Source organism: Danio rerio, chromosome 3 (genome assembly GCF_052040795.2).
Source record: "Danio rerio strain M-AB ecotype USA chromosome 3, GRCz13ab, whole genome shotgun sequence".
NCBI classification, from domain to species: Eukaryota; Metazoa; Chordata; class Actinopteri; order Cypriniformes; family Danionidae; genus Danio; species Danio rerio.
This window is the reverse complement of record NC_141023.1, coordinates 61,736,773-61,757,529: the sequence shown is the minus strand read 5'-3', so window position 1 is coordinate 61,757,529 and position 20,757 is coordinate 61,736,773. Positions and strand designations below refer to the sequence as shown.

General features: G+C 37.0%; 3 protein-coding genes across 5 annotated transcripts in view; 1 reads left to right on the top strand and 2 right to left on the bottom strand.

Annotated features, from left to right (window-relative positions):
* The window catches only part of otop2 (otopetrin 2), a 68,206-nt gene that overhangs the window by 37,754 nt on the left and 9,695 nt on the right, over window positions 1–20,757 (bottom strand). Inside the window, exon 1 of one of the 3 annotated variants that reach the window (XR_015481361.1) lies at window positions 8,923–9,305. The exons of 1 other annotated variant lie outside the window; for it this stretch is intronic. The gene's annotated coding sequence lies outside the window, so the exon portion shown is untranslated. Of the gene's footprint in view, window positions 1–8,922; window positions 9,306–20,757 lie in introns of those variants that run through there. One more of the 3 variants, XM_087245286.1, reaches the window with a different exon arrangement.
* Window positions 2,758–4,394, bottom strand: amn (amnion associated transmembrane protein). The gene has a single exon (XM_087245290.1). The coding sequence runs from the start codon at window positions 4,383–4,385 to the stop codon at window positions 2,955–2,957; it is 1,431 nt and encodes a 476-aa protein (XP_087101416.1). The 5' UTR covers window positions 4,386–4,394; the 3' UTR covers window positions 2,758–2,954.
* On the top strand, window positions 9,346–19,605 carry zgc:112148. The gene is given in 7 exon segments (NM_001017729.1): window positions 9,346–9,394; window positions 9,561–9,631; window positions 10,310–10,454; window positions 12,163–12,252; window positions 15,652–15,777; window positions 19,142–19,270; window positions 19,375–19,605. Coding segments are annotated over 7 exon segments (600 nt in total). The 5' UTR covers window positions 9,346–9,382; the 3' UTR covers window positions 19,402–19,605.

The following is a 20,757-nucleotide window of genomic DNA, read 5'->3' as shown; positions in this document are numbered from 1 at the left end:
AACGAGCTGTGAACATGATCTCAACATGACACTTTTTAACACATTATAAAAGAACAACCTGAATTGTGTTTTGAACTGAACCTAAACAGGAACACTCAGAAGAACCATAATATTAATATTTTATCTTTAAAAAGTAGTAAACTAGGTGCCCTTTAACATAATTAAAATATTGTCTACTTTTAATTTGATATATTTATATATTCTATTCTTCATTTTATATGCATTCTTATTGGATTCTTTGAATTCAAATTTGATTTGTTTGTTCCCTTTATACCAATGTGTTTATCTTAATGAAATGTTTGAATTTTATTAATTAATTCATTAGTTTTCTTCCGGCTTAGTCTCTATTTCAGAGGTCACCACAGCGGAATGAACCATCAACTATTCCAGCATAAGTTTTACGTAGTGGATACCCTTCCAGCTGCAATCCAGTATTGGGAAACACGCAAACACACTCATTCACACACACACACACACACACACACACACACACACACACACACACACACACACACACACACACACACACACTATGGCCAATTTAGCTTATTCAATTAATTTAAAGTGCATGTCTTTGGACTGTGGGGGAAGCCGGAACACCCTGAGAAAACCCACACCAACACAGGGCGAACATGCAAACTCCACACAAAAATGCCAACTGACCCAGCCAGGACTCGGAACAGCGACCTTCTTGCTGAGTTACTGTTATGACCCACTGAGTTACCATGTTATTAATTCAATTCTTAATTATTATTATTATTATTAGGTCATTATTTATGAATGTACAGTAATATTAAAATTGGACTGACAGTCCACAGAGGATGGATTTCTTTGAAAATGGAAAGTTATGTTGTGGCAACAAACTTTTCATATGGGGTTATGTGAGCTTCGCATTTGCACATGGGGTTACTTACCATTACGAAAAGTAAAAAAATTCACAAGACACTAAAAGCACACATAGGGTGACTCTAAATATTTAATGAGTCAACTGTTGAGATTTTAGTTTCAACATGATATACTAAAAACAAACAAGAGCATTGCTATGTTACCTCCCTCACTCAAAAAAGTACTGCTGCTTGTTCAAACTGCCTGTTTAAAATGAGCTGAAAGGAGCATTCTTGTAATTGTTTTAGCCAATTTATTTGTTGTATGGTCAATCCACTTTAATTTGTAAACCGTTAAGTTAACTTACGCGTTTTGTGTTGGGACAACATGAAGGAATTGTGTTGGTCCAGCTATCTGGTTAGGGGATTTATGGTTCCCAGCATGCTTTGCGTGAGATTGAATTAAGAGAGAGAAATGTTGACAATAAGAGTAATCTTAGGTGTTTAGGGTTAATAGAAAGACTAGTTCGAGTTTAATCTTCACTTTAGTTTGAAGATTTAGAAGATTTTCATGTGATGTTTTGCGTTTTTAGATTGCCACCTTGCAGAAACAGCCATGCTTTGGGTGTTGGCAGCTTGATTAGCAAAAACGCAGTTTGTTACTTTGCTTAATGAGCAACAACTCTCCTAAACTGAGTTCTGAGATCATTCTCAATCTACTGTATTTGTAACTCATGAAATCTTTCAGTTAGTTTAGAATAACTTAAAATAAAACTAGGAGACTTCGAAATGTACGATACAATAGACAAACATGATAGTATCAGTATAAGTTTAAGTTAAACAAAAATACAAATGTATTTAAACTTTGATTTGATAAAAACCATGTTGGACCAACTTAATTGCATTTAATTGTGTAAATAGTTGTTTTGTAGTTGGTGCTAAACTAATTTATTGGATAGAAATCCTGCCCTCAATTAAAATGAGTTCATCCAATGAGGTGCTCTCTCTGCCTTTCAACATATCGTCTCTTTAATGTAGTGGTTCCATGTTGCCAGATTGTAATACCATGCTACTTTAGAATATGTTGAAGGGCAGTCTGAATTAACCCAAATGTTTTCCACGATACTCTAGCATCTTACAGTGATAACTCAAGTTCAATTTCAGAAAACTCATTTAACATGATAGAGGGAAAATATAATTTCTGATATTGTACCAGCCTATATTCATGCTTTAAAATATATCCTGCAGTTGAAGTCAGAATTATTAACCCCCTTTGATTTTTTTATTGTTATTATTATTTTTTAAATATTTCCCAAATCATGTTTAACAGGGAAAGGACATTTTCACAGTAAGTCTGATAATATTTTCTCTTCTTGAAAAAGTCTTATTTGTTTTATTTAAGCTAGAATAAAAGCAGTTATAAAATTTTTAATAGCCATTTTAAGGACAAAATTATTAGCCCCTTTTAGCTAATTTTTTTTCCCGATAGTCTACAGAACAACCCATCATTATACAATACCTTGCCTGATTACCCTAACTTGGCTAATTAACCTGGTTAAGCATTTAAATGTCACTTTAAGCTGTATAGAATTGTCTTAAAAAATATCTAGTCAAATATTATGTACTGTCATCATGGCAAAAATTGATCCGTTATTAGAAATGAGCTATTACAACTATTATGATTAAAAGTGTTTTGAAAAAAGATTTTCTCTCTGTTTAACAGAAATTGGGGAAAATTTTTAACAGGGGGGAGGGGCAATAATTCAGACTTCAACTGTAAATAAATAATATAAACTCTATTTAGCTATACTACTTGGGAGTGATTTATATGATCTAAAATAATGAGCTGGTATTTAAGTTAAAATCCACAAACTTAACTCTGAATAGAATATAGCATAAATAAAAAAAAATAATATTGCCAAAAACTCAGAAATCCATGCCTTTAATTTATTTATGAAGAGAAACATGATTATGTGGTATATAATTTCAGAAAATGAAGCTTGTGAGAACTTCCCATTACACGACGAGACTTTAACAACCTAATAAAACATAACTTCACAAGGACATTAAGATTTAATTCTGCTTATTTTGTTTCAACATCCCCTATCCAATCATCTGAAACTACACCTTTCATCCATTAAAATCGGTTTCATCATAAACAGGATTCACAAAATGCACTCCTGATTTGGTTAGGACGACAGAGTTCATTGTCTCTGACCCATACAGCTCAGGTTGTTCCGGCATCATAGTGGGCTTGTCAAACATGGGGTTGTCAAAGCCATGATCCATGGGGCCACCCAGTTCCCCAATGTCACTACCGTTCCTCCATTTGCTTAGTGAGGGGATGCTAGGCATTCTTGGTAACTTAACAACACCCCTTCGGTAGAGGAGAATAAAGCCTGCAAGTAAACCCAAAATAACCAGGCAGCCCAACACCGCACCGGCCACAACCCCTGCACTGTTCCCAGCCACGTCACTGCTGCTTGCCCCAGATGACGCCTGGAACTCTGCACTGCTGATGCCAACGTTTGAGCCGTGGTTGTGCACGTCCTTCATTATGTCCCGAGCAAGAGTCTCAGCCAGATTCCCAGATTCCAGTCCGGTTTTCTGGTCCAGCAGCAGCACCTGAATTTCCTGAGTGGCTCCGAAAGGAATCACTCCCAGCAGCCTCTGCTCTCTGGACACTTTCGACATGGCCATCTGTACAGATCTGTATTTGTCCGTGTTGAGAAAGAGGTGCTGGAGCCGCTGGCGATACGACTCAAAGTTGAAGCTCGAAGAGAACTGAACGTAGACAAGAGCGCCACAAACATTGCAGCAATGTCCCAGTGCATGCAGGGGTTTCTTGCACTCGAGAGTATCGCATCTCACGTTTGCACAGATCTTCTCACGATTCCTAGAGTTATCGCAGATGCAGCCGGAGATTTCGCCACATCCTGAACTGCTGATGCTAATGGTTGCAGTGCCATGAAACTGTAGCTTGCCAGAACTAGATGACAGATACTGAGAAAACTCAGAGCTGCTGGTAAACTTTTTCCCAAGTACAGACACACTCTTCACAGGCACGTCATGATCTGATGAAATCTCCACACGGAATGAGGTGGCGTCTCGAAATACGACATCATCATTCTGGCATGGTACACTCTCCTCGTGAACTGAAAACTGGAATGTACCTCTGTGCAGGTCGTCAATAGTGGTCGCAGCCACCCACAGGGACGGGTCGAACCATTTCAGCGATTCAGAGTCTTTAAATTGAGCCGTCACTCCAGATCCACAGCCTGGATCTCCACCTTCTCGCACAGTAAACCCAGCGCCAGACGCCAAAATCAGTTCTCCATCCACAGGCAAGCTCATCCCGGTAATAGTGTGAGCTGTTTCTACATACACCGACACTTTCCTATTTGCTAAAAACTCCACTTGGTCATTCCCGCAGGGTACAGACCCTTTGTCCCAGTTGGTCGCATTTTCAAAGTTGGTGTCTGGAATCCATTGCTTGTAGAGTGCATTGGCAAAGGGTGAAATGCAAAAGAAAAGCAGAACGTTGTGTCCAAGAGCCATCATGAAAGGAATGGGTAGAAGAAAAGCAGAGCGACCTTTGGTCTGCCGCTGACTGTCACATGAGCGCTCATGATTTAACTTGGTGAAAAATTCACAAGCTGTTTTGTCAGTAAAACATCTACCACAATGACACTAAAAGCAGACTTTTAGACGACTGTAAAGCATTTAATGGACCAGCTGTTAAGCCTCCATTACGTACTTTTGTCTTTCACGAAAACATGACATAGCAAAAGCAAAAAAAGAAAAAAAAGTGTATTGCAACATTACCTCTCTCTCTTTCTCTCTCAATATGTTTCCCCTTAAAGTCGGCATGAAATCAAAATGTACTTTCCTTATTTTCATATGTATATTTTTGTGCTGTTATAAATAAGGTATGCAGAGATGGCAAAAGTACACAGATACTTTACTCAAGTAGAAGTACAGATTGTCACGATATGTTGGCAGGACGGAGACAAAAAGGTGTTAGATCCAATTGCATTTAATGATGATATCATGAAGCAACAGAAAAACCAAGAATATCCAAAAATTCAAAGTAACAAAATAACAACAAACAAACAAAACAAGGAACTATGGCAGAATAACTAGAACAAGGCTCAGGAACTACGGCAGGATACAAAACACATCTCAGGAACAACATACTAAACAAAACGAACGACGAACTGACAAACAATGGGTGAATGGTGTATAAATAGTCCATGAATCAACAGGAAAATGGAGACAGCTGTGATGCAATCAGTTTAAGTGGGTTCCAGGTGTGTGCGTGAGGTATGTATGAACTTGTAAACTGCGTCCCAAATCGCATACTTATGCACTATTCTACGCCATTTTGTAGTATAAATAGTGTAAGTAGTGCGTTCACACTGAAAACACTAAAAGTAATAAGTGCACTTTAATTACCCGGATGATGCACTCATTCAGCCGCTAAAATGAAGTGTGGAATGATGGACACTTCATGCACACAACGACCGCAGGTTTGCTTGCGTAGCGGAAGAGGCGGAGCTATCGGGCGCACATGTTGGATAACTATTTATTTTGGATGGTGAAAGCAAAATTCTCCTACGAGAGTGATTATAGCGCCTCCCGATGGTGAACGCGGTTATACTCACGGCAGGTTTTATTTGATAGTTTGGTCATTTATTTCACTGATTTGGCGACCGACAAAGTCATCAGGGAAGCGGTTTGAATTTCCGCTTAGTAAAAAAACATTAGTGTGCCATTTGGGACGACACTACATACATATACTATCCTGTTGAGTGTGTAAGTGCATAAGTACATAGTGCATGAGTGCATAGTGTGCCATTTGGGACGCAGCTGTAGTCTTTGGCAACTGTAGTTCGCTCACAGAGTTCATTAGCGAACTACAGTGCCCTCTGGTGGTTACAGACAGTCATGACACAGATACTCATGTTTAAAACAACTCGGGTAAAAGTTGAAGTACTGACTACACTTTTGTACTCAAGTAAAAGTAAAGAAGTACGGCATGAAATGTGTACTTAAGTAAAAAGTATTCATTACCACGCCCTGTTTTAGTTTCGCGGTAGTAATTACACTATACATCTACATCTATACATCTAACTTACATTTCTATACTACGAAATATGAACTCGTTGGAAACAAAGACAATAAATTTATAACATACTCATAAACTATTTCATTGCTTTAGTACCAATTGTACAAATGCAGACAAAAAGCATGTGATTGTAAAGTTTTTTTTGCGGCATAAGATTGAAAGATCAGAGAAGTACTGTACTGTACATGTTCGGAAATGGACAAAAGACTGCAACCCCATTTAAATGCCAGATTTGAACAGAAATGTGTCTTGCTTACCTGTGATCCGATTGACCAAAAAGCATCTTATTACCCGTTATAAACATGACATCAGTCATGACATCAGTCATGTTTATAGCTGACTCCCTGTCACATGCAAGTTCACATTCTTGTTGTTCCCGTGGAAAGCTTAATAAACAAGCGTTATGGCGTGTGATCATAGGTTGAAAAAGCCATTCACTGCAGCATGCATGCGCGCAATGGCAAAAATAGATTGATTGAATCAAAAAGGCGTTCAAATTTCACAAAACACATTAAAACAATAGTAACAAGACCAATTTTAAAAATGTAAGAAGTAGAAAGTACAGATACTTGTGTAAAAATGTGAGGAGTTAAAGTAAAAAGTTGTCAAAAAAATAAATAGCGGAGTAAAGTACTGATACTAGAAAAATCTACTCAAGTACAGTAACAAAGTATTTTTACTTAGTTACTTTCCTTCTCTGGACGTATGTGTGCTCCAACGAACCATTCGGTTCCGAAAGGAAGAAATCATGCACTGCCCTTTTTTCTCATTTCAGAAACCATTTCAAGTGGATGTACATCATGACAGCGAAAAAAAGACAATCTTAACTTTTGTTTCATGCTGACTTAAATGTAGTTACTCAATGTTGCCGGGTTGTAATACCATGCTACTTCAGTATATATACAATGGTACCGAAGAAAGGCACTCTAAATAGTTTCCACCATTTTGCTACATTTACCACTGACATCTGAATTACTCCAATTTCACTACAATGTCTTTACCCAAAAACATCAGCAAGCCCAAACATTTTAATTGATGGACAGGAAAATGGTGTTTTCCAGTATGGTGTGGTGTTTATGCACGTTTTTAATAAATAAAAAGCAATTAGGCAAGCATCTAAAAAGATAATCATACTGTAAAACACTTCAAGTTGGTTAAACTTAAAAATGAGTCAACTCAGCTTAGAGATCTTCTTTGTTTCAGCTCGAAATGTTGAGTTTATGAGTTGTTCAATGATTATTTGTTTCGACTGTATTCTAGAGTTAAAACAAGTCACTGTGAAATTCTACACTAATATAAGCTCATAATAAATGCACTTGTCACTGAATCTCAACATATTCACATTTTCATTCATTCATTTTCTTGTCAGCTTAGTCCCTTTATTAATCCGGGGTCACCACAGCAGAATGAACCGCCAACTTATCCAGCAAGTTTTTACGCAGCGGATGCCCTTCTAGCCGCAACCCATCTCTGGGCAACATCCACACAAACTTTCACACACACACTCATACACTACAGACAATTTAGCCTACCCAATTCACCTGTACCACATGTCTTTGGACTGTGGGGGAAAGCGGAACACCCAGAGGAAACCCACGCGAAGGCAGGGAGAACATGCAAATGCCACACAGAAACACCAACTGAGCCAAGGTTTGAACCAGCGACCCAGCGACCTTCTTGCTGTGAGGCGACAGCACAAGACTCAAAACTGACTTCAATCACAGCCTTAGACAAAATCAAATGAAATAAAACACCTTAAATCTGTCAAAATCTCAGAAGAGGCTTAATAAACAGCTTCACAAACAGCATCAGCAGCTTCACCTATTGCTAACCTGTTTAAATGTATTTCTGATAGAAGTCCACAAAGGTCCTCAATCACATTTATTGACGATTAAAAGTTAAAAGTTTTAAGTTAAACTTGGTCCACATTCTCCTCAGTTAAATTGCCTAACAAGTCTAATTCTATATGGATCAATAAAAAAACTAATATTTAGACAACTACTGTAAGTGGGTTCGACGGTTCATTTCGCTGTGGAGACCTCTGAAATAGAGACTAAGCGGAAGGAAATTAAATGAATGAATGTAAGTGGGTCCGAATTTAGATGAAGTACACTAGTGTTGAGCAGTATGTAAATGATTAGTTAAAACTATTATGATCAAACCACTGGATAAAGTATAGTATGCTACTTTACCTGCTCATGTATAGTAAACAGATGTTTTGCTATACATATACAGCAAAATATCAGCTATGATTACTACCCAATTCACCTGTACCGCATGTCTTTGGACTGTGGGGGAAACCAGAGCACCCAGAGGAAACCCACACGAACACAGGGAGAACATGCAATCTCCACACAGAAACGTCAACTGAGCTGAGGCTCAAACCAGCAACCCAGTGACCTTCTTGCTTTGAGGCGAACGTGCTACTCACTGTGCCACTGCGTCTAATAAAGGATAAATAATCCAAATATGCATTTTAATCTCTGTTCCTGACATAAAATATATAGTTTTGTTTGTATACAACTGGATATATTTAAAAATGGTGTATAATATATTTCAACTATGGCTCATAAAAGACAAATCGTCACCTTAGAATTATAAGGTTCTGTCTGACATTTTTGTCAAAATTAAGTCATTGACATATTCTTATTAAATGATAGCTTATTTACTTTATGGGATGTTTATTTATAAGTTGTTTACAATTTATAACTTTTTTATTTGAAAAAAATTTTTTTAACGTTACACACATATTGTTTGCTATATGGAATGCAAAAACTTTGAAGCTCATTTAGAATGCAGATAGAAGCTTATAATTCCAAGCTGAAATGTCAACAATGTTATCAACCAGCTCTGTGATAAAGGGATGACAATAAGACATGATGATAATAAGATATTATATTAGCGTCACGATTTTACGTAAATAACGTCATATTGTGTAAATCTGACCAGACAAATGGAATGTTGACTTACTTTGAATCTTTTGAGTTGTTCTCATTCCTGAATTAGTTTCTTTCTTTCTTTCTTTCTTTCTTTCTTTCTTTCTTTCTTTCTTTCTTTCTTTCTTTCTTTCTTTCTTTTTCTCGACAGAGTTGTCATAAGATGATTTTTCCAACCGTCAATTCAGGTAACCGACCAATCACAATCGTTTTTGAGTGATACGAAAATCATCAATTAGAAAAAAATAAATAAACATTTTAAGATTTCTGAGGTAGGTCGTGTAACGTTTTTCGTAGTTTATATAATGTGATAAAACATCTGCAATAAGATAAAAAAAAGTCATTGGATGACATGTGATGAACTGAATTATGAGCCACCGAACGCCCCCTAAAGGAAGACAATGAAATTCTTTATCAGTAAGGTTTGTTTCCCATAGAGCGGACACGTGTTGTTTACATACACGTCATCAGGAAATAAAACTACCTGCGTCAACATGATCCGACAGGTGAGTTTTCACTTATATTTCCTTTAAAGAAATATGTTATGATCCCTATTTATATTAAGTTTATCTATCTCTAGAAGATGCAATATTAAGGAAACTGTAACTATACAAACATAACTGCCGGCTGTGTAGAGCTGAATTCTTGACTGATTCAATGTTTATTTTGAAGGATTCTCAGGGTGAAGTGCCATTATTTCATGAGGACGAAAATGCATTTAGAGAGAAGAAATCAAACATCAAGTGAGTTTCAAATTTGAGTTAGGAAATGAGGCAAATTATACATAGCTTTCTTGCCATAAGGTAAATTCAACTTCTCTTGACACTTTCTCGGCACTTTCTCTAATATATATATACTCAGATATATATATATATATATATATATATATATATATATATATATATATATATATATATATATATATATATATATATATAATTATTTTTTTACATTAATATAGGTTATATTATTGTTACAATATTATTATTTTCTTTTTAACACACAAAAAGGCCTTATTTTCTAACTATATATATATATATATATATATATATATATATATATATATATATATATATATATATATATATATATATGTATATATATATACACAGTTAGAAAATAGTAGTTAGAAAATAACAATTATATATAATAATTATATATATATATATATATATATATATATATATATATATATATATATATATATATATATATATATATATATATTTATTTTTATTTTTTTTTTTATTAATTTTTTTTTTTTTTACACCGGACCAGTAAAACTCAACAGTCTCAATGCACTGCTTTTTATATTATTTAAATTTTTTTTTAGCATTTTCTTTAGCTTTTAAGTTAGAATTAGCATTTATTGGGTTTAAATAATTCCATACAGTAAGTCACATGTTGTTTTTTTCCCTCAGACATCCTCTGGCCTGCTTCTTTCACCTCTTCTTCCGCACAAGTGCCATCCTGATTTACCTCTTTTGTGAGTTACTCAGCCGAAGTTTTATTGCCAACATGGTTACCATCATTTTACTCCTCTCATGTGACTTCTGGACAGTAAAGGTGAGCATGGAGTCAACATGAAATCATAAGTTTACTTAATCAATGTTCCTTTGATTTCATATGGCAACTGTCATTCTTTTGGCACAATATTTCTTATTTTTCCATTTGCTATTTTAGTACTTCTTTTTAGTACTTTTACTACTTTTTTTTGTTGGAAAAAGTACTATTTTTTGTTTGGCTGGAATAACAGCAGTGTTATGTTGTTGAAAAAAAAATGTTAGGGCAATATTATTAGCTTCTTAAATAATTATTTTAATTTTATAGGGTACAGAACAAACCCCTGTTGTCCAATGACTTGCCTAATTAACATAATTTACTGAGTTATTTCTTTCAATTGCACTTTAAGCTGAACACCCGTATCTCACAAAATAGCTGGTAAAATAGTATGTACTGTCATTATAGATAAGACAAAATAAGTCTATTAAATCTAAATCTGTTGGGAACAAAATCAGTTAAAGAGCAAATGAGAAACATTTTGAAAAGAGGTCAGATTTCACAGGAGGACTACAAATTTTGTCTTTAACCCTAAGTAAAAAGTTAGTTCAGCTAATTTTTTATTTTATTTTAGTACTTTCTTCTTCTATTACACAGTTGTACATTTTGGCTGAAAACATTATGACATTAATTAAAGCCAAGTACACTACCTAACAAAAGTCTTGTCGTCGATCCCAGTTGTAAGAGCAGCCAATAATAGTTTGACTTCTAGTTGATCATTTGGGAAAGTGGCAGAAGGTAGAATTTTTAGATGAATCATCTGTTGAACATCATCCCAATCATCACAAATAATGCAGAAGACCTACTGGAACCCGCAAGGACCCAAGATTCTCACAGAAATCAGTCAAGTTTGGTGAAGGACAAATCATGGTTTGGGGTGACATTCAGTATGGGGTTGTGCGAGAGCTCTGCAGAGTGGATGGGAACATCAACAGCCTGAGGTATCAAGACATTTGTGCTGCCCATTACATTACAATCCACAGGAGAGGGCAAATTCTTCAGCAGGATAGCGCTCTTACTCATACTTCAGCCTCCACATCAAAGTTCCTGAAAGCAAATAAGGTCAAGGTGCTCCAGGATTGGCCAGCCCAGTCACCAGACATGAACATTATTGAGCATGTTTGGGGTAAGATGAAGGAGGAGGCACTGAAGATGAATCCAATGGATCTTGATGAACTCTGGGAGTCCTGCACTTTCTTTTACCATTCCAGATGACTTTATTAATGAGTGATTTGAGTCATTGCAGAGATGTATGGATGCAGTCCTCCAAGCTCATGGGAGTCATACACTATATTCATTCTTTCTCCACTGCAGCATGACTTTATATTATATACTGGACATTATTTCTGTTCAGTGACAAGACTTTTGCCTAAGCAAAGTCAGACCTTACTGTCCTAATTAAATCATTAAAAATCAAGGCATGATCCTATTTTATTTTGCTAAAATGAATGTAATCTAGAGGCCTTTGCATTTCATATAAGCCACTTCTGATACCAAATGATCAACTAGAAGTCAAGTTATTATATGTAGTTCCTAAAACTTGGGTAGGCTTTGAAACTTTTGTCAGGTAGTGTATGTTTCAACTAACCGAATAAAAATCTGTAAACATTTATTAACATTAAATCCTCTTTGACTCAGAATATAGAAGCAAAATGCTGTAAAGACTCTTTATATGGTAAATTTCAGCGTGTTTCTCTCTTTTTTTCTATTTGAGAATGTGACAGGACGGCTGCTGGTGGGCTTGAGATGGTGGAATCAGGTTGATGAAGAAGGTCGCAGTCATTGGATGTTTGAATCTAGACCGGTGAGTCTCGACACCTTACTGTATTACAGGTGGAAATGACCAATATCTGCAACTTTGGAAAGTAAGCGCATAATAAAAGTCGAGTTTACGATCGTGACTAACATTACAGAGGTAATGTGCAACTTTAATATATAGCTGCAGCTAACTTTTATCACGTCTCGATCAAAGTTTAATGGTCCTGTTTTGTCACTGTCGGTGTTAGCGACACCTTCAAGTTGTGTCATTATTTTAAAGAGAGAGATAGAGTGGGGGAAATAAATATTAAACGCGTCACCAGTTTTCTCAGAAAACATATTTCTAAAGGTGCAGTTGACTTGAAATTTTCACCGGATGTTGGTGACAATTAAAGAAAACAAATCTAATTAGTTAACAAATGAAGTTATGTTTATAAGATGAAATGACGCAGGGGAAAAGTATTGAACACATGAACAAGGAAGGTGTGCAAAGGCAAAAAAAGTCGACACCGCAACTGAAATCTCTCAGTAGTTTCTCTGCAACCCTCTTCCCTTCATCATTGTAAATTAATATCAGCTGCTTCAGTCCAACATCTACATTAGCAGGAGGATGAAAATGAAACCCGGGTGGACATTCCAGAAAGAAAATGATCCAAAACAAAGCCAAGGAAACTATTAGATGCTTTCAGAGAATGAAACTTAAGCTGTAGAATGGCCCAGCCAATCACCTGACTTGAATCCAATAGAAAATACTCATTAAATATCAGATTTGATTGACGAGACCTACAGAACCATCAAGATTTTTACACTCTGTTGAAGTCTGTGGAAAAACTCACACCTGAGCAATGCATGAGACTTCAGTCTCCATATGAGAGGGGTCTTTAAGCTGCCATCACCAAAAAAGCCCTTTATATAAAGTATTAAATGTTTCGGAAGTTCATTACATTATCCTTGTGTCATTTCATTGTTATTACACAACTTATTTTTTATTTCGTTAGGGGTTCAAGCACATACTGCTGTATTTGTTAGTATTATTAATATTATTTGCTAAAAACCCTGTTGTATTTGTTAGTATTATTAGTATTATTTTATTTAAATGTTTGGATTGTTTGGGTTTTTAATAGTGGTGGGCAGTTATCAACGTTAACGTACTACGTTATCGCAAGACTCTTATCGGGTGATAAAAAAATATCGGTGTTAATCTTATCTCAAAGTTGGGATGGGAACTGGGTCTATTCTATGCACATTATATGGAGACTTTCACCTTGATATTTTAGCGCGGATGTATACCTGAACAAATTGCACCGTTGGATGGCGAGTACGAGTCTTCGAACCTGTGCGTAGTCCTACTGTGAAATTACCACATCAAACGTGATGTGCTAACTTGGATGCAGTTCACTAGAGTGAATCTGATTAAAGTTAGCTCCACATCTAAAGCCTGGTTTATACTTCTGTGTCAAGTGACCGGCGTAATGGCGCATGCAACGCGCTAGCTGTGCATTTATACTTCTGCGCGCTGTCTCTGTTGGTCTGCATTAACACTTCCTTGCTCATTTTGAGGCAGGAACCGGCGGACGTGCAACAACTTTAACTATGAGGTAAACACAAAACAAAACTTTCCATCCGGAGCTCCTTCACGGGAATCCACACTTGTAAACAATCGCTCCATCGGGGTCGCGCCATACACACGGCTATCGGTCCCGCCCAGACTCGTCAGCGCTACCAAGCCGACCAATACCAGAGCTTGCGTTACGCGTTGTTGTGACGTGTAGTTAAATTTTTTGAAAGGTGCACGTCTGCGATGCCGACGGCCATAACCAAGAGCTATGCGTCAACGCCGTAGCATACACATGCGTTTGACGCAGAAGTATAAATCAGCCTTAACTATCAGGCACCTGTAGAGTTTATGCGTTCGAGTAAAACACACAATTAAAATGAACCGGGTGCTTTTTAAAATGAATGACGGGGATTGAAAGTCAAACCGGTGAGCCGTCTGACAAAAAAGTGCCCTTTCGAATCAAATCATCAGGATGCCCTTCTGGAATACTTCGAAGACACTACTGACCGCGCTTACATGGATATCTGTGATCTTTTTGAATTGCCTTAACATTAGTAATTGCCTTAATAGACAATAATATAATTAAAGTGTTTACGTGAAGTGCTTTCATGAAAGTTTCCTGTAATTTTGGGTGACTTTAACTGCAGTTTGGCAGTTTCACTCATGAACATTTCTTTCATGCCCCTGTGACAAACTGGGGTATTAGACGCAAATAAGGAGTAAGGGCTGGTGAGAGTGTTATGGAATTTAGTAACGCACGCCAAATAGAAAGAAAAAAACGTCAGCATTTTGCGATGTGTGTGTGCGCGGTTCTTTACTGACAGCTGTGTGTGTGGATCTTGTTGAAAAATATGGTGAAAAGTCCTACAGGCCGGTAATAGTTTGGTTGCGTTGTCAATAATGCCACTAATATCTGCATACTCCACGTCTTAATTCCATTTCTGTTTAGTTCAGTTATGACTTACGTCGGATTAAGGTGATCAAAATCTGTTTGGAGCTTATGTAGGCCTACAGTTCAGAATATGTGTTTAAATGAATAAACCATTGGTAAACACAAGCACATCTTATTGAACATTGTTTATTTTCATTATCATAGTAAAACAGTTTCTCAAGCAGTTTGTGATTCATTTTGGAAACAGGAGATAAGCCCATGGTCTAATGCGCCACCTGGCTTGAGAAACCCTTACACGTTCCTTACTTTTAGTCATTATTTGGGTAGCACACATATTCTGAATGCCTTCGGCAGAATTCAAATGAGCTATTTTAATCTAGATTAATTCCAAGATTACAGTGAGATTAATCTAGATTAAAAAAAATCCATGCCCACCTATAGTTTTTACCAAAATCTGGTTCAGTTCCATTACAACAGCACTTTTAGAAATATCACTCCCAGGACAACATGACACATTCAATACTTATTTCCCCCATTGTATGTTCTTTTGAGTCAGGATGTTCCAAAATTAATAGAACAAACATTCTATTCTGTGATCATTCCATCCAAACCCGTATTGATTTGTTCTAAGAATACTAAAATGCCTCATTTAAGCATTCTCAAGTCACATGATCTGTTTTTGTGAGGAGAACAAGTTGAAAAACATATTTACAGCGCATAATAAAACAGTAAAAATCTCCTCTGCCGCACATCTCAAACCTTAATTTCCATTCAGCCTATTCCCACAGGCTCATCGGGCGTGCGTTTATGGAGTTGCTTTGTCCTTTTTTGGAGCTTGTCTATTGTAAACCATCATGTTAATAGGGGGAATAAAGCTGCATTAAAATGTCTCCCACTGTATTCCACAGAAAAAGAGTAAATCAACTCATTTAAAAAAACATGAGAGAATTTCAGCTTTTGATTAAATCATTTCTTTTATTCCCGTCTCCTCATAGGAGAGCAGTAAGAATGTGGTCTCGAACTCTGAGTCCCGGGTTTTCTGGTTTGGTCTGGTCTTGTGTCCCGTGTTTTGGGTTTTCTTTGTGTTCAGCTCTCTTTTCTCCTTCAACATAAAGTGGCTGGTGAGTGTTCAGCTTCTCTCGAACGCATCTATATGTTGTGGGAGAGCTCTAGGCTCTGATGCATGTGTGTCTGCATGTGTGTTTTGTGTGCATGAGTCTGTGTACTTGTTTGTGTATATGTGTTTGTGCGTGCATGTGTCTGTGTACGATTGCGCTTGTGTGTTTGTGTCTGCGTGTTTGTTGGTGTATGTGTCTATGTTCATGTGTGTGCGTCTGTGCACTTGTGTGCACGTGTATTTGTGTTTGTGCGTGTGTGTCTATGTGTTTGTGGGTCTGTGGGCATGTGTCTGTGCACGAGTGTGTGTCTGTGTGTTTTTGTCTGTGCTTGATTGTTTGCGTGCTTGCGTCTGTGTGTGTGTTTGTCTATGTGTGCATGTTTGTGTGTGTGTGTCTGTCTATGGGTTTGTTTGATTGTGTCTGTGTGTTTGTGTCCATGTTTTTGTTTGTGTGCTTGCTTGCACGTGTGTTTGTGTCTTTGTTTGTGTGTCTGTGTGCGTGCTTGTCTGTCTGAGTTTGTTTGACTGTGTGTGTGTGTGCGTGCATGTTTGTGTGTGTGTTTCTGTGTCTGTGTTTGGGTCTGTGTGTGTTTTTGTGTGTGTGTGTCTGTTTGTCTGTGCTTGCGTATATGCGTCTGTTTTTGTGTGTGTTCGTGTTTATGTTTGTTTGACTGTGTCTGTGTGTTTGTGTGCATGTTTTTGTTTGTGTGCTTGCTTGCACGTGTGTTTGTGTCTTTGTCTGTGTGTCTGTCTGTGTTTGTTTGACTGTGTGTGTGTTTCTGTTTCTGTGTCTGTGTGTGTTTTTGTGTGTGTGTGTTTGTTTGTCTGTGCTTGCGTATATGCGTCTGTTTTGTGTGTGTGTGCGTGTTTATGTTTGTTTGACTGTGTCTTTGTGTGTTTTTGCCTGTGTGTGCGCATGTTTGTGCATGTGTCTGTGTGCTTGCGTCTGTGCGTGTGCATGTTTGTGCTTGCATCTGTGTGTGTTTGTTTGACTGTGTGCTTGCTTCTGTGTGTGTGTGTGTGTTTGTTTTCGTCATTTTTGTCTGTGTGCGTCTGTGTGTTTTTGTCTGTGTGCGTGTTTGTTTGTGTGCTTGCGTCTGTGTGTGTGTGTTTGTCTATGGGTTTGTTTGACTGTGTCTGTGTGTTTGTGTGCATGTTTTTGTTTGTGTGCTTGCTTGCACGTGTGTTTGTGTCTTTGTCTGTGTGTCTGTGTGCATGCTTGTCTGTTTGTGTTTGTTTGACTGTGTGTGTGTGCGTGCATGTTTGTGTGTGTGTGTGTTTCTGTGTTTGTGTCTGTGTGTGTTTTTGTGTGTGTGTGTTTGTTTGTCTGTGCTTGCGTATATGCGTCTGTTTTTGTGTGTGTTCGTGTTAATGTTTGTTTGACTGTGTCTTTGTGTGTTTTTGCCTGTGTGTGCGCATGTTTGTGCATGTGTCTGTGTGCTTGCGTCTGTGCGTGTGCATGTTTGTGCTTGCATCTGTGTGTGTTTGTTTGACTGTGTGCTTGCTTCTGTGTGTGTGTGTGTGTGTTTGTTTTCGTCATTTTTGTCTGTGTGCGTCTGTGTGTTTTTGTCTGTGTGCGTGTTTGTTTGTGTGCTTGCGTCTGTGTGTGTGTGTTTGTCTATGGGTTTGTTTGATTGTGTCTGTGTGTTTGTGTCCATGTTTTTGTTTGTGTGCTTGGTTGCACGCGTGTTTGTGTCTTTGTTTGTGTGTCTGTGTGCGTGCTTGTCTGTCTGAGTTTGTTTGACTGTGTGTGTGTGTGTGCGTGCATGTTTGTGTGTGTGTTTCTGTGTCTGTGTTTGGGTCTGTGTGTGTTTTTGTGTGTGTGTGTCTGTTTGTCTGTGCTTGCGTATATGCGTCTGTTTTTGTGTGTGTTCGTGTTTATGTTTGTTTGACTGTGTCTGTGTGTTTGTGTGCATGTTTTTGTTTGTGTGCTTGCTTGCACGTGTGTTTGTGTCTTTGTCTGTGTGTCTGTCTGTGTTTGTTTGACTGTGTGTGTGTGTGTGTTTCTGTTTCTGTGTCTGTGTGTGTTTTTGTGTGTGTGTGTTTGTTTGTCTGTGCTTGCGTATATGCGTCTGTTTTGTGCGTGTTTATGTTTGTTTGACTGTGTCTTTGTGTGTTTTTGCCTGTGTGTGCGCATGTTTGTGCATGTGTCTGTGTGCTTGGGTCTGTGCGTGTGTGTTTGTCTATGGGTTTGTTTGATTGTATCTGTGTGTTTGTGTGCATGTTTTTGTTTGTGTGCTTGCATCTGTGTGTGTGTGTGTTTGTCTATGGGTTTGTTTGATTGTATCTGTGTGTTTGTGTGCATGTTTTTGTTTGAGTGCTTGCTTGCACGTGTGTTTGTGTCTTTGTCTGTGTGTCTGTGTGCATGCTTGTCTGTCTGTGTTTGTTTGACTGTGTGTGTGTGTGCGTGCATGTTTGTGTGTGTGTGTGTTTCAGTGTCTGTGTTTGTGTCTGTGTGTGTTTTTGTGTGTGTGTGTTTGTTTGTCTGTGCTTGCATATATGTGTCTGTTTTTGTGTGTGTGTGTTTATGTTTGTTTGACTGTGTCTTTGTGTGTTTTTGCCTGTGTGTGCGCGCATGTTTGTGCATGTGTCTGTGTGCTTGCGTCTGTGCGTGTGCATGTTTGTGCTTGCATCTGTGTGTGTTTGTTTGACTGTGTGCTTGCTTCTGTGTGTGTGTGTGTGTGTGTGTGTGTGTTTGTTTTCGTCATTTTTGTCTGTGTGCGTCTGTGTGTTTTTGTCTGTGTGCGTGTTTGTTTGTGTGCTTGCGTCTGTGTGTGTGTGTTTGTCTATGGGTTTGTTTGACTGTGTTTGTGTGCATGTTTTTGTTTGTGTGCTTGCTTGCACGTGTGTTTGTGTCTTTGTCTGTGTGCATGCTTGTCTGTCTGTGTTTGTTTGACTGTGTGTGTGCGTGCATGTTTGTGTGTGTGTGTTTCTGTGTTTGTGTCTGTGTGTGTTTTTGTGTGTGTGTGTTTGTTTGTCTGTGCTTGCGTATATGCGTCTGTTTTGTGTGTGTGTGCGTGTTTATGTTTGTTTGACTGTGTCTTTGTGTGTTTTTGCCTGTGTGCGCGCATGTTTGTGCATGTGTCTGTGTGCTTGCGTCTGTGTGTGTGCGCATGTTTGTGCTTGCTTCTGTGTGTGTGTGTTTGTGTGTGTGTTTGTTTTCATCATTTTTGTCTGTGTGCGTCTGTGTGTTTCCGTCTATCTGTGTGGGTGCATGTGTGTCTGTGTGTTCATCTGTCTTTGTGTGTGTCTGTTTGCATCTGTGCATTTGTGTTTGCACGTTTGTTTGTATGTGTGTGTGCGCGTGTTTTTGTCTTTGTGGACGTGTGTGTCTTTGTATCTGTAAATGTGTGTGTTTGTGCGCATAGGCGGTTGTGATCATGGGAGTTGTGCTGCAGTGGGCTAACCTATATGGATATGTGCGCTGTAAAGTAGGTGGTGGAAAAAACCTGAAGAACATGGCAACAAACTACTTGGGCATTAAGCTCTTTAATAAGGTAACAGTAGAGAAATGCTGTATATAATATAAATATTATTTAATAACACATATTATAATATTTGCGCTGTACATAACATAATCCTGTTCTTAATTCTTCTACAGGTACTAAACAAAACAGAAGAGCCCTAAAGTGAATGACTGATGTTTACTGATTAATACGTTTATTTTCCTACTAACATTTGTTCAAGTAATTTGTCTTTTAGTATCATTTTTATTTTGTAAAACATTCTTTTCTCTTGTTTACACTTGAATAGCTTTTCTTTTTGGTTAAATTGATCTAAAATTGTGTTGATTATGTTATTATTCATAAAATAAATCATCTTTATTTACAAATGCAGTGTGATGTGTTTCTTCACTTTGTCCCCAGGTGTCACTGTGGCTCTGTGCTAATTTATATTATTTTATTTGTATTTTTTACCTATAAACAATACTTCTCTTATAAGAATATTTAGTTATATAGTAATTTACTCGGAAAAAAAAATCCATTGGATTTACTACAAATTTTAAGGTAAGTGTTTGCAAACAATTTATATGGGGCTGAATTTAAACAAACTAAATTTAGTAACGTTCAACTTAATTTGTTTAAATTTAGCCCATATAAATAGTTTGCGAACATTTATCTTTAAAAAAAAATGAGCAAATCCAATAAATCACATTTTTTCAATGTGTATTTCATGCGCTAAATGTGGTGGTGTATGATTCATAATTTATTATTACAATAATTGCTATAAATATGTTTATTTTACAGTGCTGAGCATAAATAAGTACACCCCTCACAGATCTTTCTTTTAAATTAATATACATTTCTATGGAATGCTTTATAATAATATATTTGTGCATATACAGTTGAAGTCAGAATTATTAGCCCCTGTTTATTTTTTTTCCCAATTTCTGTTTAACGAAGAGATGTTTCAACACATTTCTAAACATAATTAATAACTCGTTTATAATAACGGATTTATTTTATCTTTGTCATGATGACAGTAAATAATATTTGACTATATATTTTTCAAGACACTTCTATACAGCTTAAAGTGACATTTAAAGGCTTAACTATGGTAATTAGGCAAGTTATTGTATAACGATGGTTTGTTCTGTAGACTATTGAAAAATATGTAGCTTAAAGGGGCTAATAATTTTGACTTTAAAATGATGTTTAAAATATTAAAAAATGCTTTTATTCTTGCCGAAATAAAACAAATAAGTCTTTCTCCAGAAGAAAAAATATTATCAGACATACTGTGAAAAATTCCGTGCCCTGCTAAACATCATTTGGGAAATATTTAAAAAATGAAAAAAAATTTAAAGGGGGGCTAAAAATTCTGACTTCAACTGTACATTAGATTAGTCAGCACCAAAGACAAGACTGGAACTAATCTATCAAACTTAAAATCACGGTTCAAAAATGAGTACACTTAATATGTTGGGAAAAATATAAAAATAAATTTTAATAGACAGTAAAAATTAGGAGAAACATAAAAAACT

Excerpts from the sequence above, each read along its gene's own strand:
- amn (XM_087245290.1), bottom strand. The coding sequence starts at position 4,385 with ATGATGGCTCTTGGACACAACGTTCTGCTTTTCTTTTGCATTTCACCC.